The sequence below is a fragment of the Gossypium hirsutum genome, chromosome D02 (genome assembly GCF_007990345.1).
Source record: "Gossypium hirsutum isolate 1008001.06 chromosome D02, Gossypium_hirsutum_v2.1, whole genome shotgun sequence".
NCBI lineage: Eukaryota > Viridiplantae > Streptophyta > Magnoliopsida > Malvales > Malvaceae > Gossypium > Gossypium hirsutum.
The window spans coordinates 70,392,448-70,414,465 of NC_053438.1; the positions used below are offsets into that span (position 1 = coordinate 70,392,448).

General features: G+C 29.4%; 2 protein-coding genes across 2 annotated transcripts; both read right to left on the reverse strand.

Annotated features, from left to right (window-relative positions):
- Positions 1 to 1,575: 1,575 nt before the first annotated feature.
- On the reverse strand, positions 1,576 to 8,822 carry LOC107908776 (glucan endo-1,3-beta-glucosidase 7). The gene is made up of 6 exons (XM_016836041.2): positions 8,673 to 8,822; positions 8,204 to 8,499; positions 7,499 to 7,867; positions 3,723 to 4,046; positions 3,360 to 3,648; positions 1,576 to 1,857 (listed from the first exon to the last, which is right to left on the reverse strand). Exons 1-6 carry the CDS (start codon positions 8,725 to 8,727, stop codon positions 1,820 to 1,822), a joined length of 1,371 nt encoding a protein of 456 aa, XP_016691530.2. The 5' UTR covers positions 8,728 to 8,822; the 3' UTR covers positions 1,576 to 1,819.
- A 6,841-nt stretch (positions 8,823 to 15,663) lies between these two features.
- Positions 15,664 to 20,395, reverse strand: LOC107908777 (cyclase-associated protein 1). Its single transcript, XM_016836043.2, has 10 exons — positions 20,004 to 20,395; positions 19,277 to 19,445; positions 18,810 to 18,874; positions 18,111 to 18,417; positions 17,859 to 18,018; positions 17,661 to 17,770; positions 17,516 to 17,571; positions 17,372 to 17,428; positions 17,066 to 17,209; positions 15,664 to 16,041 (listed from the first exon to the last, which is right to left on the reverse strand). Exons 1-10 carry the CDS (start codon positions 20,283 to 20,285, stop codon positions 15,955 to 15,957), a joined length of 1,437 nt encoding a protein of 478 aa, XP_016691532.1. The 5' UTR covers positions 20,286 to 20,395; the 3' UTR covers positions 15,664 to 15,954.
- Positions 20,396 to 22,018: the final 1,623 nt, after the last annotated feature.

The following is a 22,018-nucleotide window of genomic DNA, read 5'->3' on the forward strand; positions in this document are numbered from 1 at the left end:
CATTTTTTTGTGGTTCTCTTCCTTCCTTCTCATAGAATAATACTCATTGTATTTATAAGAAATGATTTTTTGATGGGACGTGGTAGGGGGATAATTATGTGTCATGCATGAAGACGCGTTATCCCTTTAAGGGACTCCTCGAAGAGGCATTCTTGCGGATGTACGAATAAAGAAATGACGAGTTGTAGCCATCTGGTGGACAAGAGGATGACGAGCTATTGGTATTAGGCAGATAAGGGGATGGCAAAGGCAAACTATTGGGGTTTCCCTAATCAAGTCACCATGTTTGAGTTTTTCTAATCGGGTTGTCATTTGGACCAAGTCACAAGACATGTAATGGTAACATATTTAATAAATATAAAAAGACTACTTCTGTATATATATTTATTATATTGATCCAAAGTCAATACTATAAAAGGAAAAAAAATGGAACCCAATAAAAAAAATTATAGAATTTTATGAAATTTTTTTTAAATTATCCTTTTCTTTGAATGAACCATATTGAGTCAATATGGTTAAAATCATGTCCATAAGTTAAAATAAGTTAAAATTTTGCACTTTAATGAAAAATATGAAATGCATTACTTTGATTTTTTTTATTTTTAAATTAAGGTAGTTAAAAAATTAATTTTCAAAATTAAATTTATTTTAATATTAAATAAATCTCCCTACTACAAATGATTAAATTAATTTGAATTTTAAACATTAACGAGTTCATTTTAAGAATAATTTTTTAATAGTTCATAATGACTTTGGTTTTTTTTTTGTAACAATTTTATACAGATTTGAATTATATTTACGCATGCCAAGTAAACTAAAACTCAACCGGTTTTCTGTCTGGCTTCAATTTTAGATCCATTGGTATTTGTATTTTTATCTTACATAAGTTATTCCCCTTTTTCAAGTCTTTGTTTTGTAAGAAATTGAAGCCCAAACTTAATTTTTTTCATCTGAAGAAATTAACCTCCAAACGGTAAAAGTACATAAAACTTTTTATATTAGGAGTTTGATTGTATTGTGTCCCTTCTACAAAAAAAAAGACAAATTAATCTCTATATATTAAATCAAAGAGCAAACTAATCCTCCTATAAAAATTTAATTTGTTTCTACTGTTAAAAACTTATCATTATACATTAAAATTTAGAATAAAGTATACGTGACAGTTTAATTGTTCTGTAAGCCGCACCAATTTTTAATGATAGAAATGGATAAAATTTTTAATAGAAAGTGCTAGTTTACTCTCTAATCTAATATACATGGACTAATTTTCTTATTTTTTAAGTAAAAATAAGTAAAATACAATCCAATCCATAATACAAAAGCTAATGTTAGTTTTACCCTTTGCAAAAATGAGTTTGAGTAGTATTCAATCCTCAAACATTCATAATCATATAATAAGCATTTGAACAAGTAAAGAACCAGCAGAAACTTGGACATGAAACCTATATTTTAGGCATAAGAACAGGCCAAAATTCATTGACTATATATAAAACAATAGATTTAGAGAAGATATGGTAAGCGAAATATGATTTTATTTTTTTTAATAATTGGGGAAGAAAAATTAAATGCTTCGGATTGAATCTAAACTTTCATACCTTCGTCATACTGATTTTGATATTATGTTTAAGAGATTATAAGCATGACCCATTTTTTTTAACCACAAAAGTTCATCAACATTCCAACCCTAACTTTATTACATCAAATAATTTACCCAAAAAAGAACACAGACCACAGCAAACCCATATCAAAGGAGAATAACTTTACAGTCAAAGCTACTTTGTATTTCTAAAATAAGACCCACATATTTTATCTTACTTTTCTAAGTGCTCCCGCCAGGGTAGATGCAATTACTATAAGCTGCAATCAAAGGAAAATTTTCTTTTAGAGAAAAAAAAATGGAAATTAAGATATTATATTATTGAGATTTTGATATAAATGTCGAATATGGGTGTTATATATATATATATATAGGGTAAACTATTGAAATAAGTATTTTTATTTATTTCAGGTTACATTTTAGTCATTTATGTCTGAAATGTTACGTTTTAGTTATTTACGTTACCATGTTATAACATTTTAGTCACTGAGCGTTAATTGTCGTTAACGGTGTAACTGTAAGCTGACGTGGCATGTTAAATCATCATTTCAAACAAAAATTTTAGGTTAAATTATACAATTGGTCCTTATATTTTTTTCGTTTTGAGCAATTTAATTTTTTCCTTTTACATTAAAAGAGATGGGAAAGGGAAGAAAATAGAGAGAGAAGCAGAAGAGAATGAAAAAAAAAGAAAAAAAGTTAAAAGAACATAAAATAAAAAAGTTAAATTGCTCAAAACGAAGAAATATGGAGACTGATTGTATAATCTAACCTAAAATTTTTGTTCGAAATGATGATTTAATGTGGCACATCAGCTTACCATTACAACGTTAATGGTAATTAACGGCTCAATGACTACAATGTTAAAACACGTTAATGTAAGTGACTAAAACGTAACATTTCAAACATAAGTAACTAAAATGTAATCTAAAAGAAATAAAAGTGACTATTTTTATAGTTCACCCATATATATATATTATTAGAGAATGATATTTTCGTATTCATGTCTATGTATGCATCAAACACAGGCATCGGATGCTTATTATTAAGGCTTAAATGTAAAAATTAGTCTTCAAATTATCAATTTTGTTTCATTTTATGTCAAAATATAATTTTAATAAAAAAGAATGTGACACATGATATGTTTTTATTGGATGCCATATATATATTTTATATAAAATGAGACCACATTAGTAACATAAATATTACTTTTTAACTAAAAACCTTTAAAATCATTTAGGGGCCTAATTTTAAAGTTACTTAGATGTTTCAATATCACAAAGTTATTGACACTAATACCACAAAAAGAGCATAATCTTTTACTAAATATCCATTTCTATGGGTCTATTACTTGGATTTGGACTAGAAGGACTGAATATATGGTTGGTAGGTTTCGACTTTGGTTTAATCGGTTAATTCAATTGGTTATTAATTTTTGAATTTTTAAACCAATTGACCGAAAAAGCCAACTAATTTTATATTAATTTTAAATTATTTAAAAGAAATTTATATTTTATTATATAATAAATATATAACCATATAATACAACTCAATAACTCAAGATCAATTAACCGACAAAACCCATTCAAATCGACCGTGTCACAATCTCGATTTGGTTAGTTTTTTCAACTAAAGTTGATCATATTAGTTTTCTCATGTTAAAGTTGATTAAATAGATTAAAAAAAAAAACCGACTGAACCGACCGATTAAACCAATTGTCCGTTATAGAACTGAGATAAAGTTTGAGTGAAGTATATTTACTAGGATTTTGGGATGTTAGTGTTGCCGTCTGCGAGAAATCACAGTTCCACGGATTCTTGGCGGAATTCTGGTAGTAAAGGTTCATGGCATAAGCAGCGTGAGATGCTATGGTATTCGGTTCGAAACAAGCACCTCCCGGTTGGATGGGACTGCAATCGATGCCTTGGCCACATGCATAGTCTAGACTCGATTGCAATTGAGCATCAGAAATACCAGCCTTTGGTACACACCAACCAGTTGCAGTCGGTTTTGGTTGAGGAGTCACCGGAGTTTTCGGAGTCGGTGGAGTCTAGAACATAAAAAAGGAAAATTTGATTATTATAACTTTTTCTTCGGTTCAAATGAATAAATTAATTCACTTACCTGACTACTCTTTGAAATGCCAACATCATATGTCATGGAAAGGTCCGACTTGTAAAGTCCAAATGCCCGTTCAGAACCGGGACCGGGTTTCAAGTCCTCATCATAGAGTGCAAAGAGGTAAGTATCCACAGATTTCCCGGGCATCAACGGTGTCCCGACCATCGATTTCAAATGAGCAATCAAGTTCCCATTATAGGCTTTTGCATTCTCAATGCTAGGTCCGACCTCATTACTATCGCCGCTATATGGCCATCCCGTTTCGGCAACCATAATCTCGACATCCTTGAACCCCATAGCACTCAAAGCAGAATGCACTGAATCAACCTGCACAACCATTAGGACCAACTATCAAAATTTAAATCTCGTAATAAAGTACTGCATTATAAACTTCTTCTTTTTACCTAGTTAAAAGTAATATGGAAACTCTTATATTAGAAACTAGATTACTTTTTGTCCACTCTATTAATAAAAAGACAAATTAGTCCTTGTACGTTAGAACAAAAAATAATTTAATCCTTTTTGTTAAAATTTTTATCAATTTTTACCGTTAAAAACTAGTGTGATTAACGGAATAATCAAGTAGTGATATATGACGAGCCATATGGCATGATATACAAAAATTAATTTGTAAAGGTAGAAATAAAATGAATTTTTAACAAAGTGACCAATTTATTTTTTATCTAATATATAAAAGCTAATTTACCCGTATTTTAAATAAAAATAACAAAATACAATTCAACTCTTACAACAGAAATAGTTTAGTTTTGCCTAAAATCCATCAATATACATGCAACAGTTAACAAAACTATTAAAGGGCTAATCTAGAATTATTAGAACGGCCAGCCTGTTACCAAGCACAATAAGTCACCCAATAACCACACTTATTAGTACCTCCAATTATTTCATGAAAAAAGCCAAAGATGCGTTTAATGTGATTAGGATTTAGTAGGGACACACTAGCTCAGTTAAAAGATTATGCTTATCCGAAATTTTACTTTTTATTTAAAAATATTTTATTTTTTATTTTTTATTTACTTGAAAAATTAATTTTTAGAAATATTTATTTAAAAATTTGAAACTTTATTGGATAATGTTTAAAAAGTATAATATTAATTTTATTAAAATAAATCCAAAACTTCAAAATTAATATTAAAAAAATAAAAATAGAACCGAGTCAACTGAGGCATAGAGTTGACTATTTCTCATACCAAGGCTATAGAATGACATGGTTTTGTGTGTATATGCACATTGTTTTCTTTTTCAGTTATTTTATAAATTTTTCCTGCCATATTATTTATAGTTTATTTCTAATTATTTAATAATATTTTAGTAATTTATTTTATGTCATTAAAATATAATTTAGTAATTTTTTATCATGAATGAAGAACCTCAAATTTAAAACCCTAAACTCTAGACACAAAACACCAAATTCAAACCTAAATCTTAAACCCAAATCCAAACCCTAAACTTTGAACTAAAATTCAAAATTCAAGTTTGGGGTTTAAAATTCGAGTTTAGCATTTATGATTTAGGGTTTAGAATTCTGAATTTAAGATAAAAAATATTAAAATTATGTACCAATGACATAAAAAAATTACTGAAATATCATTAAATAATTAAAAAAATCATGAATAATATGGTAAAAAAGGTAATTTATCTTTTTACAAGTGATTAGTTCCATAGAATATAATGATATACACAAGACAGATTGCAGCAAGATAATGAAATTTAATCAAACTTTTGCAAAAAATACAGTTCTTGGATAAGATTTTAAATTGAGTCCAAAAATCATGAAAGAAAAGACAGGATAAACAATGACAAATGTCGTCTTAAAAAGTTCATTAATCAACTCAAGCTAATTAAGGGTCAGTGTCACCAGTTATTTCTTAAATTTATATCTTAAACTTAAAGATTTATGATTCAACTAGTTAAGCCTAAGAGTATAATTACGCTGAGTCTGAATATTACCAAGTTTAACCTTGACCTGAAATTTGGAGATCGATATTTGGTTCGAGCTCGACTGAATATCTATTTTTAAGTTCAAATTCAACTCCAGATATAATTAAACTACTCGAGTTCAAACTCAATTAAGTTAATTTATCAATTTTTGTACTCGAACTTCGAGCACAACCCGAAATTCGAAGCTCGATACTCGGCTCGAGCTCAATCAAATATCTATTTTTAAGTTTGAGCTCAACTCAAAAGATAATTGAACTACGCGAGTTCGGACTCAAATTAAGCTCATTTACCAATTTTTGTACTCGAACTTCGAGCTCGACTCAATAATTAAACTTAGAGTTGATGATATATACTATGGGCAATTACGTAATTTAACATTATAAAAATATGAAAAACTCGATAAGACTCCTGAACCGTTCGAGTCAAGTATTACTAAGCTTAAATTCAACTTGATCGATAATTGTCGGCTCGATAATTACCGAATCTAGTTTAGAGTTTTTCTGAGTTGAACTCAAGAAGCTCATAAACGCTATTGTGTCGTTTATCCATTCTCAATCCAATCGGTCTGTCCAAATCAAATTATATAATTATTAAAAAATATTAAAAAGTTATGAATTTCGGTTCAACCACCAATTTACGAGTCAACCGACATACTGTTGCGGTCTCATCCTAAACTAAATGCACTAAGATAACCCTAATTTCTACATGTAACTAGATTTTCTTATATATAACACCTTGATTTAAAAAGGAAAAGAAGTTGGATTAGGCAAAGAAATAAAATATATATATAAATTCTGGGCTAAGTCAAAAAAGTAAATCAAACAAATTAAAAATTAAATTAAAATTAAATAAATAAACAAAAAAGAATCCATGTGATCAAATCCCACAACACAGTCTACGTCAATGTCGTGGACTAGTGACTAATATTAACGTATGTCCTACGTTTTTATTTCCACACTGTTGTCTGTGTTGACTCAGATTCCACTTTTTAACTGGGCTCGGTCCGAACCAAACTCAGCTCAGCTCAACTCAACTCAGCCCATTACAGAAAAAAGACAATGGCAAGAATATTTATTTTATAGTGAATAATTAGCTCACACGTGAATGAGAGCGACGAATTCCACCGACAATTAAATATTTACAGCAAAAAAATATTATTAATATAATCTCTGAAACATTCCTTGAAAACGATTACTACTTTGGAATTTTTATAATCCCAATTTTTCTTGTAAATAGAAAAAATTATATATATAATTATGATTTTGGTATTTTAATCATATTCTCAAATTTGAAATTTAAACGTGGTAGCAAAAGCTGGTAAAATTATGGTTCACTCCCTCTAAAAGCTATAGAATTATAGGTTGATACACTGTTAACCTGCCTTTTTTTTGGATAAGGTAACATAAACCTAACAACTTTTTTTTTAATTCGGTCCCTAACTTTTTTTATTCCTATTAGTCCCTGAACTTACAACTCTTTCAAAGATATAAAATTTTGCGACTTTGTATGTTATCAACTAAATTTTAAAGGATAGTATAACATAATTTTATAGTGTCACGTCATCAAATGGGTAAAAATAGAAAATTTGTCAAGTTCAAAAATTAATTTGAAAAAAAAAATAGAAATTAAGTTGGGAAAATTTATCAATTTTAACAACTAAACCTTGCTTGTTGTTCGAAAAGTTGTTTTCAAGAAAAATTATGTTAATATTTTAATTGGAATAGGTTTAAATGCAAGGATTAAATCTTAAAATTAGAGATAATAAAAGCATCAAAACCAAATTTAACCAAAAGAAAAAGTTAGGGAGGGACCAAAACCTGAGCATCAAACATGTTCATGTACTTGATTCCGTTCCCCGAGTCAAATCGTCCCGCGTTGGGTTGAAACAAGCAGAAGGCAAGCGTTTCGGGTCTGGAGTCACTTTGATAAGCGAAAAACGGGTACGGATTAATGGCAAAAGGGGACCCGTTGTCCTTGTGGAACTGAAGCAAACCTTTCAATGCGGGTTGATAACTCGGCCTAAACAACCCGGAAGATGGCGGGTCGGATTGACCCAACACCGCCATTGAATGAACCGTTGAGACCTTGATCTTTCCACCCAGTGAAGCACCGTTAATGGCGTTTTGCATATTTTGCATTGCGGGTAGCAGTTGGTTTATTAAATTCGGGTCATTTGTAGTCAATACCTGGGTAAAATAATAATAATTTCAACATTTATGAACTAATTTGAAATTCCCTGAATTTTTTAAAAATATTTAATTAAATTCCCTGATTTTTTTTAAAAATTTTCTTTAAATCCAAAATTTTTGAAATTTTTTAACTAAACTCCCAAATTTTTTTAAAAAATTAAATTAAACTCCAAAATTTAATACCTCGTTCCCAAACCAGTAACAATATTAACTGAATTTTTTTTTAGTAAAAGGTTTCACTTTTGCTGAAATTTAAGAATGTTTTTAGAAAGTTAAAAAAAAATTGAAAAAGGGAGTGTAAAGCGAAGAATGGGTAATTTTTTAGAAAGTGACCTCGTTGCCAACAGTGATGAGGATGATTTTGCTAGCAGGGTAAAAAGGCAACACGTTGGAGTTAATCCACTGAGCTGCTGAGTTTGGATCGGAAGCCAAAGAAGGAATATCTCCATTAGCTGCTCCGATTACGATCCCAATTTCGGTATTAGCCAAAGCTTTGATAATCGCCGGATCCGCTCCGTACAATCTAACTTTCTCAATCGACGTCGATTTTAGAAGCTTCGCGGTGGCTGATGGCGGCGGTAAGTTGTCCGCCACTTGGCCGTAGTTCACTCCAATAAACGGCTCAGCACCTATTTACAAAAAAAAAAAAACCGAAATTATTAATTGGAAATATGGAACTTGAAAGTGAAGTAACTGATAGTGATGCAGTTTCTTTTTTTTTTTTGCGTGTGTGTGTAGAGATTTCATTTTATTGAGAAAGGGAAAGGGAAAACGGTGTCGTTTTGGAGCGTAAGAAACTTACTTGAGAAGTGAAAGCAGATAAGGAAGGAGAGGAGGAAGAAGAAGAAAGTAGCCATTAAAGAGACAAAGGAAATACAGAGAGAGAATGAGAGTGTGTGTTTGCTTATTTGTTAAGCTGAGTGTCTGTTGCTTGCAAGGCATGACTTTATATAAGAGCTCATTGTTTTAATAGCCAACGCATTAATTTTCCGTTAATAATAATTAAATAAAAAATTAATTAAATAAATATATTTGAACAATTATTAATTTTTTATTTTAAATTTTATCGATTTTGAACGAATCAAATAACAATAATTAAACATATAATTTATTGATATTTTATAAAATTATATATATCAAATATAAACTTTAAATATCAAATTAATAAATTTTTATCTTGAAAAATATTTAAGACACAATAAATTAGGTTAAGAATAATAATTAATGCTAGAATAAGGTAAGTGTTGACATACATGAAGATCTACTTACGACGTCACATCTAGAAACCATATCATATAAATAGAGAATTAATACTCTTTAGAAATTGACACACTAAAACACTCAACAGTTACAAAGTTTCGAATAAGATTTCATTACCAATTACTATTAGGCTAAGTGCAAACAAATTTGATGCACTTTTTGAGTTTTATCGATAGAGAAAGCAGTTTTATGATAAAATTTTCCTCATTTAGAAGTTTAATGTTATTTGATTTTAGATTTAATCGAAGTTTAATGCGATTATCGGTTATTGAAAATTTCTAAATAAAAAAATATGATTCATTATTAATGTACAGAATCATGGATCAAACCTAACCTTTTTATCTCCGTAATGTGATAAATACTAATGAGTGGATGATTGAAGCGAAATCCACCTCGTCTCTCATAAATGAAAAGACCCAAATTCATATTCTGAAAAGTGTACTTATTAATTTTAATACTTTTGAAACGATATAAAATGGTCTCATATTTCATATGATAAAATCAAAATTTTCATAAAAAAAATAGATGATCAAATCGATCACTGTCACCACTTTGACGGTCCAATTATTTTATATGATTAAATCAAATAAATCATGAAAAATTTATAAAAATATAAACAAAAACAGTTCAATCAATTTCTTAACTTGATTCATACCAATTTGCAAATAACCCGATTTGATCTCTCTCCAAACTGATAATTAAATCAATTCCGAACCCAACCGATTTAATCCGATTAAAAACCATATGGAAGGGTCAAAGAGGGAGGATATGAGAAATTGTGAAGGAAAGTGGGATTTGGAAATAGTGTATGGTACTATCCCATATGGATGATGTAAGGGTTAAAAAGGTTGTGGAAAACTCAAAAAAGTAGTGTGAACTATTTTTTTTTAATCTTTTTGAGTGAGAAATTTAACATTTCAACTACCTCGTGCTGGGATGTGGGACCAAATTGTTAATTTTTCATAAATTATTTTATTTTATTTTCCCAAAATTTTCCACAATTAAATGATGTAGCATATTACTGTATTTCGTAGGGACCCCCTCGAGTGTTTTTCTTTCTTTCTCTTCTCTTTTTCTACTATATTAAATTTACAATTGGGTGTAGGGGCATAAGAGGTGGACCATTTATAGATAGGGTTAAATTTAGTTTGGATTTTTTTCGATAGCGTCCGTGGCAATTATAGTGAGAATTTATTAGGGGTTAGGTTGTATTTTACTTTTTTTTTAATTTAAAATTGGACAAATTAATCTCTATAGGTTAGATTAAAGAGAAAATTGATCATTCTGTTAATAATTTCATCTAAATTTACTGTTAAAAATTGGTCTTAGATGTTAGCATAAGATACATGCGGTACGCCATGTGTAACTGATTGGTTATTTCGTCAGCTGCATCAGTTTTTAACAGTAAAAATGGATGAAATTTTTAACAGAAATGACCAGTTTATTATTTGACCTAATGTATAAGGACTAGTTTACTCATGTTTTGAGTAAATAGGACAAAATGCAATTTGATTCTTAACACGGAAACATTTATGATACTTTTATCATAACAACTTTTAAAATGAAATTTATTAAAACTATAATTTTTTTTAATTATTAGATCAATTTAAAATTTTCTCAATTACGAATTTTCTTTTCATTTTACCATCAAATAAAAGGGTAATAAAATCCCTTATATATTATATTCCAAACCTTCCCTAATTTTAATTATTTAGCCAAACTTGCAACGACAATGTAATATCTTCTTTCGTTTTCTGGTATTGTACAATAAAAGAATTAGTGCTCTCACACACACATAGTCAGGACGTACCTACACCACTCACCCACACATTATGTCTAAAGAGAGTTGTTCAAATAAATACTTAATACTTGCTCCTCGGAATACTCAAATCTGGATGAAGTCTATAATTGAACATCTCTTAACCACTAGACCAATCGTGAAATTTCAATATCTTCTTCCATTGATGAAATAGCAATCCCCCAACCTTTTCTTTTTTCTATTAAAGGACGAAGTTGGTGTCACTTTCTGTGACCTGGCTTTTGTTTTATTGGAACCAAACGTATGTATAAAGGCATAGAAGAAGATGGGGTAAGTTAAATCCAGTGTGCTAGATTTGAGCCACCAACCCAAGGATTGGGTTGCCATTCCAGGCACCTTAGCTCAAGCTTTAACCCCACGTTTAAAATGAAAAAAAAGTTATCTCTTCTTATTTATCTAAATTCTTAATGAACCTCGTGTGTTAACTTGATGGTTAGAATGTTTATCGCTTCAAGTGAAATTTAAGTTCGAATCGCACTAATCACGTTGATGTTTGGGCTTTACCCTCCTTTATAATTCAAAAAAAAAAACATGTCCTTAATAATAACAATAAAAAGGTTAAATTGCGAAAGAAAGAGCTCTTGGTATGGCGAAACGTCAAATCCCGGCCCATTCACTTTTACTTCAAATTTCAAATAAGCTCATTGATATTGCAATAATTAACGAGACGTGGATTAGAGATATTTAATTGTGTGTGTGTTTTTTTTTTTCGATTTAAGAGTTAGAGGTAACAGGTAGAAGCAAGAATTGTATAAAAAATTCCAAATAAGGTTACTATATATTTTTAGTCTTTGAATTTGGTAATTAGGTCTATTTTGATATTTATATATTTTTTATTTTATTTCTGTACATAAACTTGACAATTAAATCTAATTTAATTTTTAAACTTGATTTGATGATGTGACACTCAAAGTATCACTTAGTAACGAGGTTCATTTTAGCCATTGAAACTTGGATTCCATCAAGATTTAATGATCTGGCACACAAAGTGTTATGTCATCAAACATTTACATTTACCGAGTTCAAGGATAAAAAATTCGATACCCTTTTCAAGTTTGCTGATAGAGAAAGCAACTATAGGAGAGCTTCTCCCCATTCAGAGGTCTAATACGGCTTGACTTTGGATACAGTTGAGATCGGATTTGACTATCAAATATTGATTTTTTTAAAACAATAAAAAAGCATATGATTCTTTATAAATACTAGACTATAATGCACTCACAATGTGCGCGAAAAAAATTATAAATAAAATATTTATAACAATTTTATATCAAAACTAAATGAATCTTTAGTTGAATTGATATTAAGTTAAATGTTTAAAACTTGTGTGTTTCGAGTTCAAATCTCATCTTAATATTATTTTATTAAAAAACATAAAAAGTATTTTACTAATTTTTCAACTAAATTGGCGTTCGATTTACGCATTACGCTAACTCAACCAGGAATTTAATATTAATCATGCATCGAATTAAACTTTTCTCTATATTTATAATGTAATAAATCGATCAACAAGTAGTCAGCTGAAATGATATCCACTTCGTCTATAAATATAAAACACTCGAGTCAACGTATTTATTTAAAAAGAAACACTTTCTAGACAATAAACAGTAGTGTCAAAGCTAATATGATAAAATATTACAAACATTTGGAAGGTTGAAAGAGAGTGAGGATTGAATAAATGGTAGAGGAAAGTGGGTCTTGGTAAACTCATAAAAGTAGTGCGAGTTATTTTTAAACTTTTTATTTTGGTCCACATATTTTTTTTATTGATATTGATATATATTGATATCGATCTGTTCTGATGCATTATTTCGGATTTATTGTAATTTTTAAAAAATATTTTTATATATGTATATAAAAAAATATTTGTAAATATCAGGTCTCAAATATAAAGTAGTCTTCAGTCGTATAAAATATTCTTTAATAAAATTTACAAATACAATTCATCGTTAAATAAACTCAAAATAAACAAGTAAAAAATTTATTTCATAAATTAAACAAGAAGATAATCCCATATTATGCAGATAATAATTTATAAATAATAAAAAATATTTTAGCAGGGCAGTGCTAGAGGGGCTAGTAGGGCCCCAAACCCCTTAAAGTGAATAATTTTACTTTTGACCTTTCAAATTTTACAAGATTTTAATTCAATAAATGATAAAATTACGCATTGGCCTTCCAAAAATTATCAAGATATAAATTATTAAAATTGTGAAATTTCATTTTAGCTATCATAAAAATATAAACCTAATTTTGGTCCCCTCAAATATTTTTTTTTGGTTTCACCCCTATATTTTAAAATCAGTTTTTATTCCAGTTGGTACACCATATTTCGGTCGATATGGATGAAATTAATCGGTATGCATCAACATAGTTGATATCGACCTAAATTTGCATTGGAATGAAATTTAAATTTATTATTGAAATAAATTTGACTACCAAGTTATATTAGGCATGATAATTTTTTTAGCCCTCCAACTTTATAAAAGAACTCATTTTAGCCCTTCATCTACTATTGAATTTACATTCTTTTGTCAAGTCATCCCAAAATAGGTGAAAAAGTTAACAAACGTTAATTTTGCTGGTGTGGACATACACATGGACCGCCACATAAACAATTAATTGTTTTATAATATTTTTCAATTTTTAAAAATTTTATAATATATATTTTGTTTTTACAACATTTTTAAATAATTTTAATAACTTTTTTTCTAAATTTTTTAAAAATAATTAATTGTTGATGTGATAGTTTACATATATGTTCATATTAACAAAGTTAATATTTTTTTAAAATTTCATCTATTTTGAGATATTTTAACAAAAAAAACATAAATTTAAAAATATAAAAAATAAAATAAATAACTAAATTATTTTTTTATTAAAATTAAAGGACTAAATAAATCATTATACCTCCTCGATATTTTCCTCAATTAATTGATGTAACATCACTGCATTTTTTAGGGACCCGCAACGTGTGTTTTTCCCTTTCTTTTTTGGGGGTGGGGGCAAAACAGGAGTACCATTAGTTTGTTTTATTGGTGGACTTTTTTGAATTATTTTGTTTTATTTTAAAATTTTTAATTTATAATTAAATACATTTTAATATTTATAGTCTTTTTGGTCCACATTGGTATTTAAATTTGATAATTAAATTTATTTTAATTCTCTGATTTATGTCCCGTCAAAATTTAATGATTTGGCACTCAAAGTATCACTTAGCAACGAAACCTATTTTAATAATTAAACTTAGATTTTATTTAGATTTGATGATGTGGCATATAGAGTGTCAAGTAATCAAACATTTACATTTATTATATTCACGAACCAAAATTGATTTAGTTGTCAAATTTAAGTATTAAAGTAAACAAAAAAAATACTAAAATTAAATTAGTTATCAAGTTCAGGGGCTAAAAATTAATTTAACCCATTGAAATATAGAAAAACGCAGCAAACTAGACGTCATGCTTATTTGGAGGAGCACGTGTATGGATAGGCCTACCAACCAAGTCTCCGACCAACGCCCGTTTTCCCCAAGGCAGGGGCAATGCAAAGGGTGAAAGAAGTAAGAAATTTCGTTTAATCAAATTATACCCTGGGCCTCTCAATTGGGCCCATTTTAGATTCGGATTTTTTGGATTAAATCATTATATGTTTTATTCATGATTTTAGCTTTTGTATTTTGTATTTATTTATTTTAATATTTAAATTTGATAATTAAATCTATTTTAATTAATAAATTTAGATTTCGTTAAGTTTTAGTTACATTATTAAAATTTTTAAAATTTCAAATTTTCAAATTAAAATAAATTTAATTGCTAAATTTAATTAATTTTTTTAAAAAGTAATTTACTAAATTTAGATGCTAAAATATATATTAAATCTTATTTTTAATAGTTGATTACACCTGACATCCCTAAACTGTGACTCTCATTTTAAGTTTGTCCTCAAACTTTAAAATATTTTAATTACATCCTCAAACTATCGATCTTATATCAATAAGGTCATTCCGTTACTAAATTCGTTAATTTAACTATTAAATGATATGTAAAATCTTATGTGACATAAATTAAGATGAAAAGTTTAAAGAAAACTAAAATATTGTCGCATCACTTTTCAAATTAAAAATAAAGTAAAATAAAAAAAAAGAGAAGAAAGTGAATGATAGTTTCAGTAAAATTTTTAAAAATCTCAAAACTAATATTTTTACAACATTCATTTTTCTTTAAAGTTTTCATTTTCCTTTAAAGTTTTCATTTTCAATTATGTCACTTAACAGTTAAATGAACTATTTTAGTAACAAAAGGACTTTATTAATATAAGATCAATAGCTTAAAGATATAAATAGAATATTTTAAATTTTAAAGATCAATTTAGAATGAGTGTCATAATTTAGGGATGTTTTGTGTAATTAACTCTTTTTGTAATTCAAATAAGTTTAAATTTAGATTATTTCGAATCCGAGATCAAGTTAGATGAAACTAAATTTCAACTCATCTTATTAAAATTTCAAAGTTGTATCAGAATTAATAGATTTAAGGGTACCAATCTACTATTCTTCATTTCTTCTTTACATTGACTCGTTTATTGGAAAACGTTCGTTTCACGTGTTTATATTTTTATCACCTGCCATATTTTTTCAGGACATCCAAATAAATTAATAAATTAAGCCACTTAAATCTAAGGAAAATAAATTGAAGAAATCTTTGTCAATATTAAATAAATAAACCGAATAGATCAATTTATTTAAGAACAATTGAAAAGAAAAATTGAAGTTCCAATTACAACATACTATAAATAGTTGCAAAAAAGCTCATTGAAAGAGAATAAAAATTTGTTTTAAAAAAAAAATTAAACTGAAGGAATAAAAATAATAATGATGTGTCATAAATTGATCAAAGGGTAGAAAAAGAGATCAAAAGCACTGTCCAAAGAAAGAAAAGAATTGAAGTAAAAATTAGAAGAAAAAAAAAGGCTAAAAATTGTGGATTTTAAATTTTAGTCTTACTTATGCTCCTGAGTGAGAGACTGGACTAGTTTCAAATTGGCCATTCTTATATACATGGATATACTGTTGTGGCAATGGATGCTCCGCCTATCACAACAAACATGGTTAAGCCATCATCCATTTCTTGGTAAAGAAATATATAAACCAACATGTCATTGAAAAGCATGCTTGACATAAATAATAATGGAAAAACATAAGAAGCATATAATCATGGAATAATGCAGGTCGAAATTTGTTTTTATCCCTTTACAATACTTTAATTTAATATTTAGTCCCCGTACTTTAATTCAGTATAATTTAATCTTTTTACTAACGTTATTAGTTAATTTTTTAACTATTTCGATTAAAATGCTGATATGAACTTTTTATAATAAAAAAAAATCTTCGAACATTAGAAAAGCTTGTGTTAGTATGCTGAGTTGGAAGAGATTTTTTTTTAATGAGAAATTGAAATCAACATTTTAACTATTATAGTTAATAGTATTAGCCATTTAAATTAACAATGATATTATCAGTGAAAGTAATTGTCAAGTCACTCTATCATAGGGACGGGATCAAATTAGTCTCTCTATTATTAAATGCTTCAATTTAATTCTTATACTATTACAATGAAACATATAAAGCGAACTTGTAGCATAGCTAACATTTAATGTTAAAAATTTGACATGAAAACTATTTCTTTTTCATTTGTAGTTTAACTCTAAACAAAAAATTTTATTTGCAAAATCATAAAAAAATTTCAAAATATTAACTCTTTTATCCATAAAAGTCATTTTTTAAATAATAAATGTTAACTCTATTGAAATTTGAATTTATTTTATTTTTTAATAATACAAGACTAAATTGATCCATTTAATAATAAAGGGACTAATTTAATTCTATTCTTATAATAAAGAGACCTGGCCGGTATATTCACTTCATGTTATCGGTCTTTCAATATATATGCAGAATAAACTTTTATTCTATAAGACATGGCAACCAAATCGATATTAACATAGTTCAAGCTCAACAATCCATAAGTAAAACAAAAGGATTCCAAACAAGAGGAAGGAGAATTAAGGTGATCAATAAAACCTTTAAAGCCAAAAGGTTCAAAAACTTGAAAACTTACCCAGTCAGCATCAGAGGTAGCACCAGGTACTAATACATTGATGTCAATTGACTTTGCTGTCGTTATAGCTGCTTCTAAAGAATCTTTGCTCAAGTACAACTGAGCTCCGGATGTGTTGTCCACTGAAATTGTTGGAGCCGAACCCTTGAACATCCGCAAAGTAGATAATCATAAGTATAAAACTGTCAATCACTAATTCCAGCATAGTAATTGGTAGAATTATCAATCAAAGAGCATGGGAAAAGGGCCCCTATACTAATTTATTTACCACAATAACAAGATCAGCATCAGGGATGAAGAAGTTACCTGACATTGTGCCTCAACGCCATTGCAATTTACTATCTCAAAAGCGGCCACAACATCCTGCCAATTTAAGTCAAAAGCAGCATAATGAGTAAATATTATGCTTCTGAAGATATATATGTAAAAAGTAGGTCTTCTCCTACAAACCTTAAATAACACTCCCATCTTAGTGCATTTATCAAGTGTTATATTGTTAACTTTCCCTGCATAATATAACAACAGCGCTAAGTTGTTCACAGGAGCCAATGCAAACAAGCATATATGTAAACAATTATAGAGATAATAAATTTACCCTGAATCTGCAAAACGGAATCCTTGCATCCAAAAACATACACAGATTGTTTGGCATCACAATCATCAATAACTAAGTTCTTGTTTCCTATGTGGTTCTCAACAGCCCACCTGCCAATATTACAAGTAATAGTCAATTAACAAATCAAATACCACAACCACCAAAATAAAAGGTAATACAGAAAATATACAAACTTACTTACGACCCATTTGCAGCTCTAGTTTTGGTGGTGCGACTTTTTTGACAGTAGGGGTAGTAGTAGAGGGTGTGGAACTTGTTTGCTTTTCGCTGGTGCTAACAACGCCTGTTCTATCAGTACGGTTCTTCGCCTTCATATCATCAGTAACCTTCCTCAGGCCTATATATTAAGAGAATCAGATCATATATGCTCAATCATTGACATAAAATTTAGACAGGAAAGAAGAACAGAGAGAGGGGTAAGAGGTTAACCGGCAGTGACATTCCTAGAACTGAGTTCTTGAAAAACAGCTGACATCCCTTGTTTTGGTTGTGATGAAGAAGCTTTAGAAGGTTCTGAGGTGAAATGAGAAGCAGGTGGAGGACAAGGAGGTGCAGGGGCACCTGACTGAGGAGCTTTGGATGGAGCAGCAGATACCTTTTTACCAGAAGCATTCCATACTGGTCCAAGAGGATAATGACTTTTGACATAACCTCTCAGACCTGGTAAATACAGCTCCTTCAATGCTTTTGCCCACTCAACATGGTTTGGATCTTTAGTTTTGTACTCCACAAGAACCTGATATTTACAATATTTCAATACGAACCAACTAGACATTTTGCTCAAATGTATGATCATACGGATTGAATGGACGATGTTACATGAAAAGATAATGTATTAATCACAGCTTACTACAAATTTAAACAGATAAAAGTTTCTTAGTCTGATAAATTTGTATATATATTGCATATTTTTGCAGTAAAAAGATCAATTGTATCAGAAAGGAGAGGTTTATCTGACCAACGACAACAACATAATTGATCGAAAGAAAACTTCCAAATAAATATAAGATTTGGCACTCTTGTTATGCATCCAATGTTGTTCCTTAGTTTCAAAGCAATAGATAACATGCATAGTGGATGATAGTTTCCAACTTGAGTTGCTTACTTCCTATAAATAAAAAGAAGTACCTTGTTGTTGTAAAATTCAGCCGCTTGCCAACTTTCTTCCACATGTGCAATAGGCATGCTCATACCTTGAATAAGAAAGCATTACCAAGAATCAAACAACAAGTAGCAGGAGATCATATGCTATTGTCACGTACAACTGTAAAAAGGCTATTTAGACATAACAAGAACTTGACTGGATATTATGAAATATATACAAGCAGCAGCAACTCTCAAATTCTTTCACTAGAAGCCTAAGCATGGAAAGTACGAAATGGAAGTCACACTTTCCTAATTCTAGCTTTGAACAAAGGCATTAGTATAAATCCACACTTCAAACAAACCGTGTGAAACAGACTCCAACTTTGTTCAACATTAGTTATGATTTATGCTACACTACACCCTAGACGAGAGTCACTTCATTGAGAAAAGTGACCCACTTCATGCAGACATATTTATGTGCAAATAGGCCAAAATATACATTCACATACCACAATCTTTCCCAGTGTAAGCAATCCATGCTAAAGCTGAAAGACTCTCCGCAGCACTCTTAAAGTGGTTGATAAACTCAGAACCCCTCGCTTCTGCCATAGAATTAACCTTCATGATCACCTCATTTAATGGTTTGAGAAATTCAGCCAACCCTGCCATATCAGGTTTCTGTACCAGCAGAGCAAAACGCGTTCAGCATTTCATTAGTATTTGATAGAATGGAACCACACTGAATAAAAACATGTAGAGTAAAAGGAATCAAAAAGCAAATAGCAGCTAAAACTTAGAAGACTTCTACTTTTGCTCTAACATCTAGAACCAAACAATAACATCAAACGCTCAAGCCACCAAATGTTAATTTCCTCCTTGATAATGATCTTAATAAACACTTTCACTGAAATGCTTCGTGATATTATTGTAATCTCCTCAATAATTCTAATGTTTCTTATATTAGTCAGACTTCAAAAACAAAAATGGACACTCTTCAGATTGGAATGAAAGCTATCTAACGAATAAAATATCTTTTTGCATAGCAACAAAATCCAAAACCTCCTTTATACAATCATCGCAACAACCACATTAAGCTATATAGATAAATTCACACTTTAAATCTAATTCACAGAGTTTTCACGTAATTCATAAAAAAATATATATATGATTTCAAAAACTAGCTAATAAAAAAAATCTCAATCAAACAAAATTTGAACAAAAGAAAAAAACAGTAACCTGAGTTTGCTTGATCTCCATAAGAAGTTTCTTTTCCACTGAAAAGGCCTTGAGAAGCAACTTACTCACATCCAACACTTGACCTCCAATCTTCTCCGCAGCACCGGAAACCTTCGCCGCATATTGATCCATCAGATCGTCAAACGCAACAATAGACGGATCCGAAGACATGTCATCACCGCCACTATCCGGTAATCCCCTGGCCGAAATTCCTCCTCCGGCAGCAAGAGCCTCCAGCCGCGCCACCGCGGCCTCTAACCTCTCAACCAGCTTCCCTTCCATAACCAAAAATAAACTTTCTCACACAAATGTATTTTTTCTTTAAAATCTGTAGCTTACATTCAGATCAAGAAGGAGTTTGAAAGGATGATCGTGTATAACTGAATTTTAATTTCTTTTGGAATTTGTTTAGGGGAGGGCCTTTTCATTGTTGTTTTGTACACGTGGAGTCTGTTGATGTGGGCATTTGGTTGTTTTAAGAGATTGAATGGGAAGAAGACACGTGTCGGATAGATATGGATTTGCGGCTGTTCCTCCTTTGGGAAACAGATAGCAGTGAAGTGGATTAAATTGAATTAAATTAAATTTATAGACCATCAAGAAAGTGAAATTAGATCCGAATATAGATGTTTCATTAGTTTTTTTAATACAAATTAATAAATCAGAGTTTAAAAAATTGATTTGAATCAAATTATTATGGATCCAGGGGGAAGTCAGAGGGGACGAAATTAAATTAAATTATATATTTTGATAATAGTAAAAATATAATTTCGTCATTTTAATAGTTTATACCTTTATAATTTTTAGAGAATTAAATAAAAATTTTTTTATAATTTTTAGAGAATTAAATAAAAATTTTATTATTTAAGAGGTCAAAGTACACTTTTACCATTACTAATTTAAAATTTTATAAATTATAAAAAACTTAAATAAAAAAAATTCATTTTAGGGGCAGAATCTCATTAGCACCTAGATTTGTCCATGTTATGAACTATTAAAAAAATCTTAAAAATATGATTGCCAAACCGAAAAGTAAAGGGCAAATTATTGTTCTACTCTTTACTTTACTTAAATATATGAAATTCACTCGATTGAGTTTTAGCTCAATTGATATGGATATTATTGTCAATGTAGGAGGATGTGAGTTCGAGTGCGCTGAAGCGCATTATCCTCTTATTTATAGGTCGAGAAGCTATGAGTAATTCTAGTTATTGTGTTAAAAAGAACAGATACAGTCAGAAGTATACCATTTGATCCCTCTATGACATTGAAAAAAAAAGTTTTAACTCCTTTTATTCAGACATAGGATCGATCTTTCGGAGAGACCGCGATAATTAAAATATTATCACTATTAATTATTGGCCATGAGCATTCCCCCTACAACCTATATTGTGAGTTCGAGTTGTAGACATTTTGTGTTTGTAGTGTGTGATTTGTGTTGGCAGTGATTTATTTTTATTAGTAGTGTGTAAGTTGTAAGAAATATATATTTATATAAATTTTAGGGTAAATTGCACATAAAATTATTAAACTATTAGCAAGTTTGCTTTTTAATTATTTAACTTCAAAAAATTACAAAATAATCATTAAACTATTTAAAATTTTTCATTTAAGTCACTGAACTATTAAAAGGTTTTTATTTAAGTTATTGGACTGTTAAGTTTTTTTTTAAGTCTAACTAACGAGTTCTAAGCGACGATTCGATAATCGATATAGTGGATCGATACCCATAAATGAGTAAGACGTAACTTAGATCCCAATCGATCTAACAGTTAATATTGGAGATCGAAAAAGAAAGTTGTTTGATTTTAATTTACAGATTCATGACGTTCAAAGTTGCCTTATGAAAAAAACTGAACTGTAAAAAAGAAGGAGAATGAGAGTTTTTGATTGATGCAAGTAGTGTAAACTGAGAAAGTCAGATAACTTAAATATTCGAATAGTTCGGAAACTAATGTAGTTTCCTTGGTGTAATTTACCCTGAACTTAATACATTCGTGTATTCCTGAACACGG

What these genes read in the sequence shown, in the direction of transcription:
- LOC107908777 (XM_016836043.2), bottom strand. Translation starts at nt 20,285, where the DNA reads ATGGAAGGGAAGCTGGTTGAGAGGTTAGAGGCCGCGGTGGCGCGGCTG. An exon ending in TTACACTGGGAAAGATTGTG is followed by an intron (nt 18,875 to 19,276) that starts GTATGTGAATGT and finishes TTCTTATTCAAG; the next exon opens with GTATGAGCATGCCTATTGCA. An exon ending in TTCTAGGAATGTCACTGCCG is followed by an intron (nt 18,019 to 18,110) that starts GTTAACCTCTTA and finishes CTTAATATATAG; the next exon opens with GCCTGAGGAAGGTTACTGAT.
- LOC107908776 (XM_016836041.2), bottom strand. Translation starts at nt 8,727, where the DNA reads ATGGCTACTTTCTTCTTCTTCCTCCTCTCCTTCCTTATCTGCTTTCAC. An exon ending in TGAACATGTTTGATGCTCAG is followed by an intron (nt 4,047 to 7,498) that starts GTTTTGGTCCCT and finishes ATGGTTGTGCAG; the next exon opens with GTTGATTCAGTGCATTCTGC. An exon ending in GCATTTCAAAGAGTAGTCAG is followed by an intron (nt 3,649 to 3,722) that starts GTAAGTGAATTA and finishes TTTATGTTCTAG; the next exon opens with ACTCCACCGACTCCGAAAAC.